This window comes from Rhamphochromis sp. 'chilingali', assembly GCF_963969265.1.
Source record: "Rhamphochromis sp. 'chilingali' genome assembly, chromosome: 2".
NCBI lineage: Eukaryota > Metazoa > Chordata > Actinopteri > Cichliformes > Cichlidae > Rhamphochromis > Rhamphochromis sp. 'chilingali'.
The window spans coordinates 28,223,485-28,241,102 of NC_137930.1; the positions used below are offsets into that span (position 1 = coordinate 28,223,485).

The window sequence follows — 17,618 nt, forward strand, 5'->3', positions numbered from 1 at the left end:
TCATACAATATAATTTATGGCCAGGATATTCTGAGGTCCATGCAATAAATAACAGAAGAATTTATTGATGATTGTTGTAGGGTGATCCTAATAGCATTTTCACCCTTACATGTCTCAAACAGTTTGTTTAATTATAATATTAGGAAACGTTTCTTATTTAGATTTGTTGATAGAGTCCCTGAGCACCGGAAAGTATACCATAAACATGCATACTGTGTCATTATTGATACTGTCACCAAGGAGAAGTATATTCTTTCAGCTGTAATCATTAGTGTATGCAATTCACATGTGTATGGTTGCATGTTGGTACTTTTTCTATGATGTTCACCGCAAAACACATTAAAGACTGTGCACAGTATTTGTTCTGTGAACCAGAAAGACTGCAACATCCGGAAGGAGGGAGGGGAACATGAGCATTTGGCTCTAAACCTTAAATGATGGGGACCTCTGCTGGTAACATTTCACATGATATTTTTTTGAGTAGGAAATACCACAAAGGCGTTATATTTTAGCACACAAAATTGTTTATAATGGTATTCATCTACCTGGTCTGTTCATTTTCACACATTGAGTCAGGGAAGGTGATTCAGTCTAAACTCTTAAGTGCTATAAAATTTTTGATTCAAGCAAAAATTCGAAACCACACAGAAAACACAGGTGTTGCTGTGATGTTATAACTGGTATTGCAAGAAGTAACAGTATGTGAATGTGTGTGTGAATGGGTGGATGACTGGATATGTAAAGCGCTTTGGGGTCCTTAGGGACTAGTAAAGCGCTGTATAAATACAGGCCATTTACCATTTACCAGTAACAAACAAGAAGCAACTGAAAAACTTTATTTTTTTATTGGTGACAACGCTGCTGAGACAAAGCCATATTTTGTTACTGTGGTGGTTTGTGTCGTATCCCTTTATGTTGACTGAGCAGCAGTGGTTCCTCATCTCAGTCAGTTTGCCTTGAGGAGCCCTTCATCTGTTAAAAAAAAGCATATATACATTGTTTGGACCAGCATATATGGGGAACTTGATGCATTTGCAGGAATTGATTCAAACTGAGCTGTAACTTTTACTTGTATTTATCATGCATCAACAGTTTTTCCAGTGAGCAGAAGTGTTTTCCTTTATAGGTTTGCAAACTGGGATCGTGGCTCTGTTGCATGACCCAATTTGGGCTATTAGTTGTTGAACAAAAGACATAAGAGCATATTTTTCTGGAAACCTTAGTGAAATCATAATTTTTCTTTGGAAGCAGTAAGGGTGTAATTAGTTTTTTCACAGGTCTGCACAGAGTCCTGTGAAAAACCTTACTCACACGATTGTAATTTGTCCCTCCATAAAAATATCTTTAAAAAAAATATATTCAACACAACGACAACAAATTAAAACTCTTCACACTTCTTGCTAATGATGTCATGTAAGTAACATTAGTCAATCAGTCCATCGTCACAGAATGGCATTGGTTGAGTTGAAGCTCAATATCAACAAACAATCAGAGAGAGATAGAGAAGGGCTGTTTATAAGAGGAGGAGGAGTAAGTTCATGCCTAACAACAGTAATTCCAAATGACATTTGAGCAGCTGTGACAGACTGTGTTCTTGCTCATGGAATGGCAACCAGATTGAAAAATGCCCCTTTCTGCAATCAATGTTTATGTTTTCCAGCACAAACACCCATTAAAGTGGCCCCTTTCACATTTTTTCTCATACAACATAATGTTCCCATTTAATCATTATAATTACACTGCATGAGAAACATGTGAAAGAAGCCACTTCCATGAGTAAATCCTAAGATGCAAGACGACCGGAGCTACGTGTTGTTAACATTGTTGTTTTTCCTTTTCTTTTCTTTTCTTTTCTTTTCTTTTCTTTTCTTTTCTTTTCTTTTCTTTTCTTTTCTTTTCTTTTCTTTTCTTTTCTTTCCTTTTTTTTTTTTGATGTAGTAGCATAATAGCAGTAATGTTTTTTTTCCGACTGGCCGTGTGTGTGTGTACGATCACTGGTTAAAACTGTTTTGATGTGATGATGTGGTTTAGCCATAAGGGTTAGAGGTTGTTTTTGTTTTTTTTAAATGTTGTTTGAAAATTGGGTTTTGTGTTTACATATGAAGAAAAAACAAGGCTGGGAGATTTTTTTTTAAGTGCCTCAGCCATGGACTTGGAATCTGTGGGATTTCTATGAGATAAATGTGTCTTTGTGTTTATTTGCATCCTGCCACAGTTCTGCTCTGTTATACTTGTTTTATTTTCGCACCATCTTTCATCACCCCGCAGTACTCCTCACACTCTGCCTTGCTGTAGAACTTGTTGCCGTTGGCCTGGCAGAAGCCGCTTTTGTAGGCCACACACAGACCAGCGGTGGAGTCAAAAACCCAGATGGGAGGCTTCCCTGTGCAGGGCTGAGCATCCATAGGCAGACGGCACACAGCTGAAATGACAAAAGAGATACACACAATATAATATAGGTAATATTCATTCGTGGTGTGCCACAAGAGTCTCAAGTAGAACATGAATTGCACTTTGTAAAACAGTTGCAGTCCCTTTCTCTGTGGCTGTTATAAGGAGCCTCATTGAAAACAAACACAGTAGCTTCTCATAGAAAATAAGTGTTCTTCCGTTTACGCGTCATTTGGAAACCCCAGCTGAATCCATAATTAAATGTTGGACCAAACCCCCCAAAACCTGAATTTGCACGTGTGTTGCACGGACATCTATGCACATTAGCAAATGTCATGTTGTGTTTGTTTTTTCTTACCTTCGGTGCGGCAACTCTGCAAACAGTCCCTTTCATTTTCAAAGTTGTTCTGATTGCCCAAACATCCTCCATACTTGAAGAGCTCGCAGTTCATTGAAGAGGAGTTGTAGTAGTAACGCACGTGGATCCCGAAACACGGTCCTGTGTCTGGTGCTGCTTTACAGGCCTCTGTGGGAACAGCGAGGGAATATACATATGCATAAGAAAATATACAACATCAGAATCAGAACTTGATATTTGGCATAAACTGATATCCTACCAGTCCCATTGAACATAGCTGTATCATCACCAGAGCCCTCCACATCTGGAGCCAAAGAAGGCACTGCATTTCTCCTCACACGCTGTTTAACACAGACACACAGACTCAGAGATACAAAAATGACTCAACCACAAATAATCTGCATTATACCGATAAAATGATCTCCTATAATGTAACGTCTCACATGGATTATATGATGGCCTTGTAATTCATTTATGATGAATTCTACCATAAAACTCAAACTCCTGAGTACAAAGGACAACAGATGTTCTTTCATGCATTTTAAAGGAAATACAATTAAAGCATATGCATAAAATATTCAATGTTAAATAGATTGTAATACCTGAGGCTCAGGCTGAGCTGTGGCTGTTGCCACCTCCTCTCCAGGAACACAGTCACCTGCAGATCAAGTGAAGTAGTGTCATTTGTTCATATACTTCATCTATAGCCTAAAATGTCGTGTTAAGATGTTATGAATAACAGTTCCATTCTTCAAGTTTTTTATTTTATTGTGTGTGTGTGTGTGTGTGTGTGTGTGTGTGTGTGTGTGTGTGTGTGTGTGTGTGTGTGTGTGTGTGTGTGTGTGTGTGTGTGAGCCTGGATTTTCATGTCTTTTGTAAAGAGGTAGAACATACGCAAGGAAAGAAACCATGAAGATAGAGTGTAGATCTGGGTTGATTTCTTTAAAATGTAAGAACTAGAGTACTGATCTCGGAGGAAGACTGTACGCTTATCACTCCATTTTAGAAGAGTGTTAGCGTGTGTGATAATCTGTCTATGTGTGTGTCTGTATGTGTGGGCTGTACCTTTGTTCTCTTTAATGATAATATTGGCATCACTCATTCCCTGGTCTTTAACCAGTCTTTTAAAGTCATCCAGGACAGTGTTTCTCACAGTCATAGTTCGACCTGAAGAACACAATCATTTGGAAAATAAAAACCTTAAAATGGCATTAAGACTTCAGGACTTCACCTAATAGTCACTATAACAACAATCAAGTGTATACTTAAGGACTGTCAAATGAATCCATTTTGGTTTACATTTTTAGGAAGCGTTTACTCACTGTAAAGCTTAACTGAGGTGGTCTTATTGCCTGATAACTTCTGCTTGCTCATTATTACTATGGCGTACTCATTGTAGTTTGTGTGAACCACGTATGCATCCACGTCTGCCCCCCACTCTGTGAGAGGGAGAGTACAGGGAGAGTCATAATATCGAAAAATCCGCTGTACAAAAGCTCACGTACAGCATTATTTACACAGATTAGAGACATACTTGCAACATGATAGAAGAATCGTCCTGGTGTGGTGGTCAGCTCATAATCCTCAATCCTCTCCATACATGTTCCTCGTCTTAACACACACACACACACACACACACACACACACACACACACACACACACACACACACACACACACACACACACACACACACACACACACACACACACACAAAGAGGGGGGTTTAGAATATACTGGAGTTAAAAGCAGTTAATGTGTAGAGAGACTCATTTGAGGAAACATGTTTAATACATCAGTGAGCAGATCGCATTAATGTTACAGCTGCTACTGGTATTTTACAGCTTGATAGCTTCTTTTACAGCAGATTCTCAGAATTTTGTAGCTTTCACAAATAAAATTCATCCAGCAAAATTAAATATTATGTTTGTTTTTTTTTGCCAGATTTCTCTTAAATTTTGGTTAATCCAGTTTCCCTCAATATGTCTGCTAGAATGTTTAGAATGAGTACATTAGCAAAAACAAACAACAAAAAACATTTTTTGTAAAAACCCACACAGCTTGAAGGGAACACAATAGTGGACATTGTGTTTTGCTGTCAGAAATACATGCTTGCTGTACATTACTGTTTGTGTTCGCACACCCATGCGTTTTCTACTAACCTCAGTGAAGTTCGAGTCACCTTGAGTTTGCCTTCATTATCACCTCTCTGAAGTACCAGTTTTCCGATGGCTGCACCTGACTTATAACGTTGCATATAGGGACATGTGGATGCAATGGCAATATCATGCCATGTTCCCAAATACTGTCAGGAGAGGTAAACAAAAGGAAGATTTTCACAAATTGATATAAAACTCACAGACTGCTTAACCAAACATCTGGTATAAAAATAAAGATGTTACAAATATAGATGATTAAAAAAGTATATAGTTAAATGTTGTTTTAATGCTGGGTTTAAAGCAAAACGTCAACTTTAATTAAACTATTTTAAGTTTGTTTTAAAAATACAAGTTTGGAGAGGTCCTTGTGTTCTACATCTAAAGGAAACGTTTACCTTGGACCTTCTCAGTCCTGAGAATACAAGTGATTTGAAGCAGTTGTTTGACTGGATCATAAAGGATGTTTTGCAATGAGAAATAGATAAATATTACCTTAGGCTTGCTCTGTCATAGTTATCTATGAGCACTCAGTGGATTCATACCCGACCTTTGCACTGTGCAACTAACAGCTCTAGTTTCCATTATAAAAGCCCTCAGCATATAATCCTCATATTTTTAGGTTTCCTCTGCTTGAGATTAAGGCTTAAAGAAATTTTCAGTAAACACTAAAAGAAATAAAATGTTAGAATTTAAATACACAGGAAAAGGGCATACCAGCATCTCCTGCTTTTAACTTTTTGCATTTAACACTTCTCAGAATTATGCAATATGCACAATGTTAAAGAATATTAACCAGAGCGCAGAACTCGAGCACTTACCTGGGTTAAATCAAAGTTTTCCTGTGTGGGGTAAAGCGGGTCTGTGAGTACAGGGAGCCCCTCGAGGCTCCAGGTCCATCCCAGGACCAGCAGAGTAATCACAGTCGCTGCTTTCTGCATCTCACCAGCTTGTCTGTCCACGCGTTGGTAACAATGTCCCCTAAGTATGAAACATCAAAACAGCCCCCTCTCACCTCTTGATTAGGAGACAGTGCATTGAACTGCTATGGGCTATGTTTGCCGGGTCACCCTCATGTACCCAGCCCCCCCACAGCTGAGTAAAAAATAAACAAGTAAAAGAGCAAAGTTCAGATTTTGTGTATCTCACCTGACCACTGCAATGCAAACAAATCAATACTTGTCATGATTGGAGGGACTAATGAGTAACAATAGCATACTAGTTCATCCTAATGTGTATAAGTTATAGAAGTTATCTTTTCTGAACTACAGAGTCCACAATGCTTTGGGCGCATATACAAAAAGTTACGTATCTTGGCGAGTGAGCTGCCGTCTACAGCTCCACCCTTGTAATACCTAAATAACTATTGGTAGCTCAAGCTTGCACTTTGTACCAGTGGATGTACAGACCAGGACCCCAGCTCAAGATCACACTGGAACCTGAAAAATGTTATAATATTATTCACAGACAGGTTAGAGAGCAAAGAGGACCAGATGTGACTGGATAGTAGGTTAGCCAGAATCACATTTCTGAGGGCTTGGATTGGACTGATGTATGATTCCAGACATGTGTAAATTGTAACATTATAAAGTTACTAAATTGTAACTTTATAATGTGAAACCATGATGTTGGAGTAAATTTACAAGGTATCCACATGCATGCATGATTCTGTTTCAGCTCTCTCCCTCCATGTCCCGTTGGGGAGCGGTGCAGCCCATTTTGAAAATGATTCCTTGGGGCAGTGAAACATACAGGAAACATTTGTACATGAGATATTTTATTACCGTACACTTGCCATATGTTTGGTGCTTTTTTTTTCTCAAATAGCATGGTCGCTTTATTTGAAATAATATTGGCAATAAAATATTATCTTTAAATAAATATTTGTCACATCTCTTAAACTTGCACATCCAAATGCATATGATAAATAATTGTGGAAAGTATTAGCACACCATGCCATATATAGCAGGTGGTGCAGCTTTAAAAGGGCCTTAAAAGTTAAAGTCCTTTTTTTGTATTTAAACTTGTTTCACACATTAAAAAACAATTTGCATTTTGGACTATGTACCAGCTGTATATTAAAATATATAGCAAATATATATTTATTAAAACGCTCAAATTTGACAGAAACACAACATCCTTATTGCATTTTTTTTACATTTACATATTTTTATTTATATTAACAGTTAACAAGAGAGTGGAGGCAAAGTCGAGTGGGTGATTTGTGACAGATGGATAGCAGCAAGAGTAAAAGGAAGGTTTAAACGCTGGTAGTCATACCCGGTATGATGTTTGGTTTGGAGACAGTGGCACTGACAAAAAGACCTCGAGGTCTGCCAGCTCGAGGTTGAGCTCAAGGTGGTAGAGCTGAAGATGCTCAGGTTTTTATTGGGATTGACCAGAATAGAAAGGATTAGAAACGTGTACCACAGAGGGACAGCTCAGGTAGAGCAGTTCAGAAATAAAGTTAGAGTGGTAAGGCTGAGACGGTTTAGATATAAGCAAAGGAAGTATAGTGGATATACTTGGCAAAGGATGTTGAACGTGTAGCTGCCAGGCAGGAGTGAAAGAGGAGATCCATGGATATAGTGAAGGAGGACATGCAGAGGATTTATCTGACAGAGGAGGATGGTAAGGATAGGGTCAGATGGTAACAGTGAACTCTTCTTGGGGATGTGTCGTACGTGGAACCGCGTTTCTATTTAACCCTTTGGGAACAATAACCTGAAATAATGACATACAAGGTATTAAAATGCATTAAAGACTCATCACTTTAACATAGTTATAAATCTTGGGTTTTACAGTGTTATATGTTAGTGTGTTAGTGTGAAGCATGCACCTGAGTAGGTGTCTCTGTCATCTTTTCACCTGGAACACACTCACCTGTAAAGGCAGAAGGATTAGAGTTGATGACTTTCTAAAATGCAGTTAGTAATAGAAAACACTAAACATGCAAAACACAACCATGAAGATAATATTCAATAACAGGAGGGAAAAATCAATAACAGCAAGGGTGTCAAACATGGCTATCCCAGCGGGCAAATCTGTTCTGCTTGGGGGGGGGGGGGGGGGGGGGGGGGGGGGGGGGGGGGGGCGACGATGACTATATTACAACAAATCAGAGGGTTCGCTCAGGTTGAACAGCATGTAAAGATGATTTGGACATGTGCAGAGGATAGTGAATATACTGGGCAAAAAATGTTAAAGATGGAGATGACGAGTGTAAACTCATCAATAGTTCTCAGGGAGAGTGTGCACCTTTGTCCTGATTCATGATGACAGCATCGTCTCTCATTCCATGCTCTCTGACCACTGTTTTAAAGTGATCCAGCACAGCGGGGCCTGCTTCCACAGTCCGACCTGAAGAGGACAGATTTTCTTTAGTGTTTTATAACACTGACTGTTCATACTCTGTTAAATACTGGAAGGAAACAGAAAGGCAGTGTTAGAATCAGCACATTTAAAGTTCCTAAAATCTCTGTGAGAACAACAAATTTCTATGTTTTTATAATTTTATATTGAAAAACATTAAATAGTTCCAAATTAAAAGGCTAAATGTGAGATCTCATGATTTGAACAAGATTACAGTCAGATATAGAGACAATTAGATTTTATACAGTAGCCTCAGAAGCTTTGCAAGTTTTACCTGCTTTAAGTACACTAGATTAGGTGTTGGGAATATGAAGTCTATTATGAGCTTACTCATAATTAATATTGATTGATAAATTAAAGTACCTGACCCTTGTTTTAATTCGGACACAAAGAAATGCACTGCTAAAAAAAAATCAACACAGATATCTTGATAAATCAAAGGTAAAATGGCTGATGATCCAACAGTGGTCACTCACTGTAAAGTTTGGCTATGGTGGTTTTATTTCCTGATGGTTTCTCTGTGCTCAGCAGAAGCATTACAGCATACTCATCATAGGTGGTATGAACCACAAAGGCATCAACGTCGGCCCCGAGCCCTGTAGAAAATAAAGTGTTAACGCATCAGGTTTTCTGAGTATTATTTTAGCATCATGAGAATGTTTTTATTGTACACATGTCACAGGAAGGATGTACTATATATGCAGGAAAGCAGAAAACATACTTGCAGTGTGGTAGAAGAATCGCCCTGGAGTGTCCGTCAAACTGTAATCTGTTGAAGTCTCCGTACACAAGCTGTTCCTATATGCAGACACAAACACATGAAAGGTTATATTGAGTGTAGCATACTCATCCACTCCATGAGAAACAGCATGTGGGTGAATCTGACCTGAAAGCAGTGGCTGTCATGGTGAAGTTCTCCTCAGATGCAACATGTTTCAGCTCAAGTGCAACAATGACAGGGTTTCCCCTCTTACGCTGCATATAATGAGGGCAGGTAGACACCACTGCCACCTCATACCACTTTCCCATAAACTGCGAGGAACGCGGCATGACATAAAACAGAACAGATACTAATATTATAAAATGGACCAGTCAAAACAAAACAGAACAGCTTAAAAATGTCATGAGCGCAGTTTTGAATTCTGTCAAGGAGTGTGCAGATGTGAGGGAGTAAAGTTTAGGTATTGCATAAGAGAAGGACCTGGCACCCAGATGAACACTGCAGGAAGTTTAAGTTTGGAGGAGATCAGTGAAATATGCAGGGCAGAGCCTGTGAAGAACTTCAAATGTTAATAGTCATGTTTTTAGGGTGAATTCATGGCAGTACAGGGAGCCAGTGTACTGTGGATGAATCAGCAGGGGTGTGACATGTTTAGCTGACTTCTGGATAAGCTGATGTTTCTCAGGAATTTGTGCCAAGATTGCTGAAGTCAAGGCGTGGTGCGACAAGACTCATAATTACTGTACATTAAAACATGTGGATTGACGTGCAGCAATAAAAACAACCTCAGATATTATTGAATGAAAAGAAGTGATAAACTTTGTTGTTGGGTGGGGTGGGAAATAACTAAAGAAATTTCATTTTTTAGTATTTTATCCACTCACCTGCTCCAGATCAAAGTTCTCCTGGGTCAGGGTAAAATTTTTTGGCTCCACAGGAGATACCTGGAAGGTCACGAGGGCCCACCCCATTACCAGCACAGACACAGGCCTGACCGCTCCCTGCATTTTGTTAGCCTGCCTGTCCAACCTGTCTCTTTCTGTCACCTCCCAGAAACTTTTGTCTGCTGCCTTTCTGGGTCAAACGGACACCCTGCGTATGTGGCTTTTGTGAATCCCCTCTCAAAACACAACCAAAAGAAGCAAGAAAAGACACAACTTAACGCGCAAAGTTCTGACGATCAGTGTGTCTGTGCACAGAGGTGTGTGCATGTCACTGTGTGTCCTTTGGTCCAAATAATCAGAAATGAATTGCTGGACTTCAGAGTTTGAAGCTAAAACAAACAACTGATCAATATACGTTAGTAATTAACAGATTGTGGGGAAATGTAGCATTAGTATCAGCTACAGAGACTTTTTGATGTTACCACAGACAGAAGTGTCCCTTCAACATACAGCTCATTTAATCTCATTTCTCATGGTATCATGATATCTGCATCATAAACTGTATGTCACATACTGGTGTGTATGTGCCACCTGGTGTTCACTGAGGGAAAAAACTTCCTTTCAGTGACCTTTAGACCACTTGTTTTGTGCCACAAATGCAGTAGAAACTGTAGATAATCTACTCAGAGATTTATTTATTATGTCCAGGCTGAATATTTATTTAATTATGTCAACAGTGTGAAAGAGCACAGCTGATATGGCTCAGGGCAGTCGATGAAGCAGCCAACTTTTATTTACATTTGTCTTTTCAGTGTGAACCTCTGCAGCAACACTTTATGCAAGAGAAAGTGTTTGTGCATATGCAGGTAAAATTTCTTAATTCAAGAAAAATGCAGCTGATCAGAAATATATTTATTGATATATGATGACTGTATCGCCAATATTATAGCTGGTAAAGGTAACTGTCAGGCGATGAACATATAGATCACAGTAAAACACAGAATTACATACTAACATATTTTACATGTAACCATAATAAGACAAAAAACCCACCCTCAAATTAGATTAATAAAAGTCTGGAGGTCAATGTTTATTTAACTATGTGAACTGTGAAAATAATGGAAAACGCTTCATAATCAAGGTTGATCTATAGGATAAATGTAATCAGCAATATCTGCTTCTTGTGCCATTTGCAGTCAGCATCATGTTTGCTGAAGTTTTTTTTAATAATAGTTTATAATACATAAATGCTGTCAGAAACTGGACACAGACACACAGCTGGAACAGCACGAAGAACACGTGATGCCACCCTCATCTCAGGCACAGCAGGGAACCTAGAAGGGGGAACAGAAAGGATTTTATACTAGCTGGACAGAAATCATTCGCACACGCAGATTTAAAATAACCACCTGTGTTTTTTATATATATTTTTCTTTAAAAAAAGAAAAAGAAAAAAAAAGAAATTGCCTTACCTAACGCCCAGACCCTGATGACGGGCAATTTTCTGTTCACCAGAAAACATACAGACCAAAATTATGACAATTTTTCTTCAACATGCGCGCAGATGTGTATATACTATGTGTATATATGGAGGCGTGTTCCCCCTTGCTTCACCTGCTGGAGGTGGAATCAGAATAGACTCTCTTGGTAAACCGCGAGACAAGGCAAAGGTTTTAAACTTCTGTACGACTTCAGGCCTGACGCTCAGAGTGCGAGCTGCAGACAAGTACAGAAACAGACATGTGGTGTATAGAAGACAGAATTGCAGTGGCCTGCATGTTCAGACGCATCTGTGAGCGTGTCTCACCATAAAGTGCCACCTGTGTGTACTCTCTGTTGAAAACCTTGTGCTTAAGGACCATGGCGTAGTCAGTGTAGTTTGTTTCCACCACAGTGATGTCCTTCACCATGTTATGGCCTGAGAGAAATCGTGACACAGAAGCGAGATTTTAGCACCCCTGCTAGTTGAACATTTAAAAGCAAATTGATAGGCAGATTAAATAAATGAATAAATAGACCAATACATTAAATCTGGATGAAACAGAATTGCCTGCACTAAACCCAAATGGGATGTATATGATTTTTCTATTAGGCCTGTATAGGTTACTTAAAATGCAAAAAGCTAAAAACAAAAAACAAAAAGAAAAAGAAAAAAACATGAACGTAAAACCCCCCCAACTGCATTTGGTAGAAGATAAAATTAATTTACAAGATATGTAATTTTTGTATTGACTTACTGGATGTTAATGAATCTTAATTCGATTAAGATTTAATTCTAAATTATTAAATTTAATAATATACATTTTGTTATTTAGACAGCAGACCTATATAAATAATAAAAAATACTTAAGTGTCGCATGAAAACTTAAACCTACTTAAAATATTCTCAAAATTGTAATGAAAATTTTATACATTGTTGAACAATTTACATTCATTTAAATGTTCATTACAATACAATTCTAACATAATCATAATTATACCACTGTAAAAATTATGCATTTTAAATTACTACATTTAATAATATACATTTTGTTATTTAGACAGCATGCTATATAAACAATAAAAAATACTTACATGTCACATGAAAACCGTAACTGTAAAAAATAATAAAAGTAAAAAAGAAAAATCCCCCAAATATATTTGGGTGTGTATTCTGCTCTTATTTCCTGTTCTCAGTCTTATGTCATTACTTTGTCACATGTGCCTGGACTGCACAGCTTCATCCTTGTGATCACTGTGTTTTTTTTGCTCATGACATGTTGCTGATCCTGAATGTCAACTCATGCTGTGAGCACCAGTCAAGTTTTTATTCTATGATGGAAAAAGTCAGTTGTCTTTAGAAAAAGACTCACGTGCACTGAAGTAGGTGAACTGTCCAGGTACACTCGCCCTCTCATACTGGTACTTTTTGATTACACAACCAAAGGATCTGAAAAAAGCAAAGAAAAATGAGTGTTTATCCACAAGTGTCACTTTCTTACTCCTCTCTGTTTAACTCTTTTCCTTGACTAGCACACATATGATAGCTTTGATGTTATTAATTCAATAAAGCCCAATATGTATTATTGTTGTATGCAAGTTTGCCACTCACCAGCCATCTTAAATAACTGTGAGAGCATATTGTGTAAATTACAAAGGTTACTGGAGCACATAAAGGGCATGGACACAATAACAAGTCAAATTTAATTAAAAGATCTTAAAAAGTGTCCTGACTTTGCCCCATAATAGAGTTTAAAAAAGCTCTGCCACAGTCTTTTCTCACACAGACTGAGCGGCATGTCCCTGCGTGTCCACATATGTCAACAGTGATCAAATGTGTCACCCCTGCAAAAACAGACTCACGTTGCCTCCCACATTGTGAGATTAGCATTGCCGTTTGGCAGCGGCGTGATGGTGCCCATGGAGGCCTTAATTATTCTTCGGAATGGGACGAAACGCGGAGAGTCATAGGCGACCCCCACGCGATACCATTTTCCTGCAAACTAAACACACACAAAACAAACAAAAACAGGACACAGTTTATTGGAACTTCTGAGCAGTCATGCACAGGCTACATGTGACCTGTCCGTCACAGTCCCAGACGCACTGGGTGACATAAACCAAATGGTTAAATGCACGTGCATTTAACCATTTGGTTAAATGGTTAAATGCAGGGCTCTTTATTTAAATAAAGAGGAAGAAGTATTTCCCTGAAACAATGAGGTTCTGTATTTTAAGGCACAAATAATGTGTTGGGAGTATTTTTAGTCGGGTAATTGGTGCACTAAGTATTTAAGGAAGCAAGGTGGGGTATGTGGGATTGACTCAAAATAAACTACAGTGCTTGTGTTGATCGGAATGAAAGAGCACATCTTGAAGTGAAATGGTGTGGCTCACATATTTATTTTATCATAGGCTGTAATGTGTACCCTGTTGCAAGCACTTGTGTAAAGCAGGGCATCCTTACCTATCTCAGATGTTCGATGTACATCAAAACCGATGAGCCACTTTCATTTTTCCTCATGTAAAACGGTGTTTACTTGACTTAATGTCAATGATTATAATTATATTGGGAAAGTGTTAACTTTTACTCTTATATAACAGACAATAGCCTACATTAAAAAAAAATCCTGGCGGGGAAAATAAAATCAGCACTACTTTGTGTCAAATAAACATTTTACTTTTAAAATAAAGAATAAAACGTTAAAAGGCTTACAGGCATAATATGGCTAAGAAGAAGTAAGTGCGGGACAATCCCACTTCATAGCCAGTCAAACACATTTCTTGTGGCACATATGCCAAAGAAAGTTAACCTCACACAGTCCATCAAACCAGGAAACGATTTACTTGTGCATTAATCTTGTTTATTGTAAGGTAGCAACTCATCGCAAACTGTGCGCACACATAAAACCACCAGCAGACAGTAGGTGGCGTCATGTAACAAACAAAGAACAGCTGTTCTCCTTTTAAAGAAACCCCGTTCTTAACAAAACGAATAAACGTGGTTTGAAACATAAAAAAATATATAAAAAGAAAAAAGCTTAAAAACCAAACACCCTCCATCCTACCTTCTGCAGGCTAAAATCTTTCTGCGGCTTCACATTTGCATGTACCATCATCATGCACAGCATCACCATGGCAACAGTCATCGTCATGGCTGAGGAAGAGAAGCCGCGAGGTGAGCTGGTGTCTGACCTGAGCCAAAAGTGAACTGTGCTGCCAAAGAGAGGTACAGAGTGGCAAAGCCTGGGGTGATGTTTACTTTCCCCCCCTGCTGATCCACCCACCTGGTTGTCAGCCAATCATCGCCAAGGTTCAAGGAACAGTAGCCAAGTGTTGGAAATGTGCAAGTCTGAAAACAGCCACGGACTTAAACGCTTTATAGGTTCAGCTTGTGGTTTACCAGAATCAGCTGCGATTCATGAGCTGTCCTCAAAAGCAAAGACTTCACATGATTTCACAACTCCCTGTCCCGCACTGAAAGACACATGAGGAAAAACAAGTCGAGAGACCAGTAACCTGTTTCTCAGCTCTGATGGTTCATTTTTCCATGGAGTACCGCTGTGTTGGCTGCTGCCTCCAGCTTAACTTATATTCGCATTTAAAAGGACAAGTTTGCGCAACAGCAGGGTCAGTCATAAATATCACGCATGTCCCTACAAGAAAGCTGTTCATACCTTTCTGTTAGAGGAGTTTCTCAGATTTTGAAACACCTTCACCAGCCGGCTTGTGGAATTTGGGTCTTAAGATGTCCTTAGGAAATAGGAACAGAAAGCAGTTTCTCCCAAAGAGCCTCTGCTTTAGAGATTTACTGGTGTCACCTTGTTTTTCCATATATCTTTGAAAAACAGAGGTTAACAAAAACAAACAAATTTCAACAGCTAAAATAACATGGAAAATGGACAGTATGAGTTGTGGATTTAAATGTTAAATGTAGGACACAATTACACCAGATGTGTTTGTGGTGCACGCTCAACAGGTGACAGGTCACGTCTAAAAAGATTTGTCCTGGGTCTAAATTAGTGCACGTTTCCTGTACAAATCTGAGGCAGAGTCATAAACTATCTTAAAAACAAACAAACAAAACAAAACAAAACAAAACAAAATTCAGCAAAATCTGCAGGGACCAAGACATTCATTTGAATCAGCATTGTGAAGCTTTAGTAAACAAGGTGCACCTCTCTAGAAAATATCAACATGTACAAGTTTTTGCAGTGCTTTGATGAATATATGCATGTGGAAAAGAAATAATATTTTGCTTAAAATCTCTTTGAAATCAGTTTAATAGTTTATTACATTAAAGTTACCTTCACATTCCTTTTTTAGGACACACCTTGATCTAAAATGACCTGCTTAGCCCGATATTTGGTACAGCCATTAAGAGGAGCCTATCTCACTATCAGAATTCAAACTCGACAGTCTGCATCATCAGAAGAAAAAAAAGTGTCATTGCAATCAGAGTCCAGTGAAGAGTTTAAATATTTTTTTATTAATAATGATGATTTTTCCATTTGCAGCTCTGCTTTTATCTCATTTTCTTGAGATGCATGATGTATACAATGAGCCTTCAGTGGACAAGGGGACATCAGTGTGTCACACACACAGCACACCTCACAGACCTCCTCTACGCACTCTGCACAGAACTGCTGTCTATGGAGTGAGACAATAAAATTATATATACTGAATTAAAAACAAACAACTAATCCTTTTCCACATATGTAGGCAGACATGTTTGAACCACGACAGGGAGGAACAAAGAAAAGTGCAACACAAAAAGATGTGTTATACATAAAACAGCCAGGCTGCGTGATCACCACTCAGTTTAACTTAACTGTGCCTTAAGAGGTGACTCGTCACTTGTATTTGAAGCGACATACATTGACCGATCTCATTATGAGCTGGGAAGACTGGTGACAGCTTGAAGCCTTTGAGGCTTTCCTCACCAAATTTGACCATTTCAGAAGTTTTGTTGATTTCTTAGTATGAGAGAAGCTGAATGGTCACACTGATCTCCATGTGTGAGTGTGTTAGGGACTCATGTTAAATCCAAACCGTACAACGATAATGTAAATGTATTCAGATGGTATGGGAACTTGGTTCCTCAGAGTCATTTTAATGACATGCTAAATGAAAGATCTGAATCAGTTTTAAACTTCTTAAACAAATTATCATGCGTGATCATGACCATGCCTAGTTTGTATAGTGTAGTTTCTGACTCAATATTTATTCTCTCAGACATCACAAAACAAAGAGCTCTGAGTAGATGCAAAAAAATCAAGTGTTTCCCTGAACCAACCCCCCCCGGCAGATCCTGCTAAGAGAAAAAACAAAAAGCCATTCGATTGTCTTTCAAAATGCATGAATCCTCTTTTCTTATATCAAAACCACAAAAAAGCTATGATTTCACACAAACAACAAAAAAGCAAACAGATGTAGCAGTAAAACAATCAAAGTTCAATTAACAGTTGTTCAAAAATAATAATTTAACTCATTAAAAATAATGGAAACATCCTCTTCAGAGTGCTCTTTGTGGGACTGTTTAATCACACGCCCCCTGGTGGTCAGGGTCGATGAATGCAACCCCTCAGTTAGAAGCATCATAACAGCCAAACTGAGTTCCCTTTGGATATACAAATCAGACTTTACCGAACATGATCACCATCACCATCACTTATTTTCTTTTTCATACATTCATGAGAACATTTCACACTCATCATTAAAGAATAAATACAAGTTAATGAGAGAGACGGAGGAAGCAGCAACAAATCTGTCGAAACAGTTTAAACATAAACTGCTGAAAAAGATAACTTGCTGTATTGTAGGCAACTTAGGATGTGATCAGTTGCAATGTAAGAAGAAAAACAAAAACACACACACACAAACAGGGTAATGGCAGACTACAAACAACACACTTTGGTAAACAATATTTGCAAAAAGGTTTTGAGCGTTTGTTTGGAACGTCATGTTACGAGACCTTCTGAACCATCTTAAAAGTCAACTACCGTAAATAAAACCATCAAGTTGCAATTAGGAACTTAGGAAATATGTGAGATGTATTCAGATTTTTTGTTTTGAACAAATGTCTGAATCAGTAATAACACGAAGCAGGAAATGAGTACCCGAGAGAAACGGATGGGATTGGAGGGAGAGGAGAACGGGGAAGAGATGAAGGGAAAGGAATGGGCCGGTTGGCAGAAAGTACAATAAAGGCTTAAAATAAAAGTGCTGAGCAAACAGAAACTCGGGTAAAATACTATA

General features: G+C 38.4%; 4 protein-coding genes across 8 annotated transcripts in view; all 4 read right to left on the minus strand.

The window, feature by feature from the left end:
- Positions 1 to 818: 818 nt before the first annotated feature.
- LOC308391819 (protein AMBP-like) lies at positions 819 to 5,949 on the minus strand. The gene is made up of 10 exons (XM_080874574.1): positions 5,726 to 5,949; positions 4,911 to 5,053; positions 4,284 to 4,360; positions 4,072 to 4,188; positions 3,815 to 3,916; positions 3,352 to 3,407; positions 3,009 to 3,090; positions 2,750 to 2,917; positions 2,249 to 2,422; positions 819 to 972 (listed from the first exon to the last, which is right to left on the minus strand). The coding sequence occupies exons 1-10, from the start codon at positions 5,843 to 5,845 to the stop codon at positions 947 to 949; spliced, it is 1,065 nt and encodes a 354-aa protein (XP_080730700.1). The 5' UTR covers positions 5,846 to 5,949; the 3' UTR covers positions 819 to 946.
- Positions 5,950 to 6,983: 1,034 nt separating this feature from the next.
- LOC308391619 (protein AMBP-like) lies at positions 6,984 to 10,197 on the minus strand. Of its 2 annotated transcripts, XM_080874275.1 has the most exons (7): positions 9,882 to 10,197; positions 9,163 to 9,308; positions 8,998 to 9,074; positions 8,753 to 8,872; positions 8,163 to 8,264; positions 7,744 to 7,787; positions 6,984 to 7,628 (listed from the first exon to the last, which is right to left on the minus strand). In XM_080874275.1, the coding sequence occupies exons 1-7, from the start codon at positions 10,002 to 10,004 to the stop codon at positions 7,548 to 7,550; spliced, it is 693 nt and encodes a 230-aa protein (XP_080730401.1). In that variant the 5' UTR covers positions 10,005 to 10,197; the 3' UTR covers positions 6,984 to 7,547. The 2 variants fall into 2 exon arrangements, with proteins under 2 accessions (XP_080730401.1, XP_080730402.1); XM_080874276.1 differs by lacking the exon at positions 7,744 to 7,787.
- A 392-nt stretch (positions 10,198 to 10,589) lies between these two features.
- ptgdsa (prostaglandin D2 synthase a) lies at positions 10,590 to 14,933 on the minus strand. Its single transcript, XM_080874256.1, has 8 exons — positions 14,648 to 14,933; positions 14,429 to 14,517; positions 13,224 to 13,363; positions 12,734 to 12,810; positions 11,689 to 11,799; positions 11,496 to 11,597; positions 11,354 to 11,385; positions 10,590 to 11,215 (listed from the first exon to the last, which is right to left on the minus strand). The coding sequence occupies exons 2-7, from the start codon at positions 14,513 to 14,515 to the stop codon at positions 11,354 to 11,356; spliced, it is 549 nt and encodes a 182-aa protein (XP_080730382.1). The 5' UTR covers positions 14,516 to 14,517; positions 14,648 to 14,933; the 3' UTR covers positions 10,590 to 11,215.
- Positions 14,934 to 16,626: 1,693 nt separating this feature from the next.
- slc27a4 (solute carrier family 27 member 4) overlaps positions 16,627 to 17,618 on the minus strand; it is a 31,008-nt gene continuing 30,016 nt past the window's right edge. For all 4 annotated transcript variants that reach the window (XM_080863573.1, XM_080863572.1, XM_080863574.1 and 1 more), the window contains one exon: positions 16,627 to 17,618. This exon is cut by the window's right edge and continues 2,197 nt beyond it. The gene's annotated coding sequence lies outside the window, so the exon portion shown is untranslated.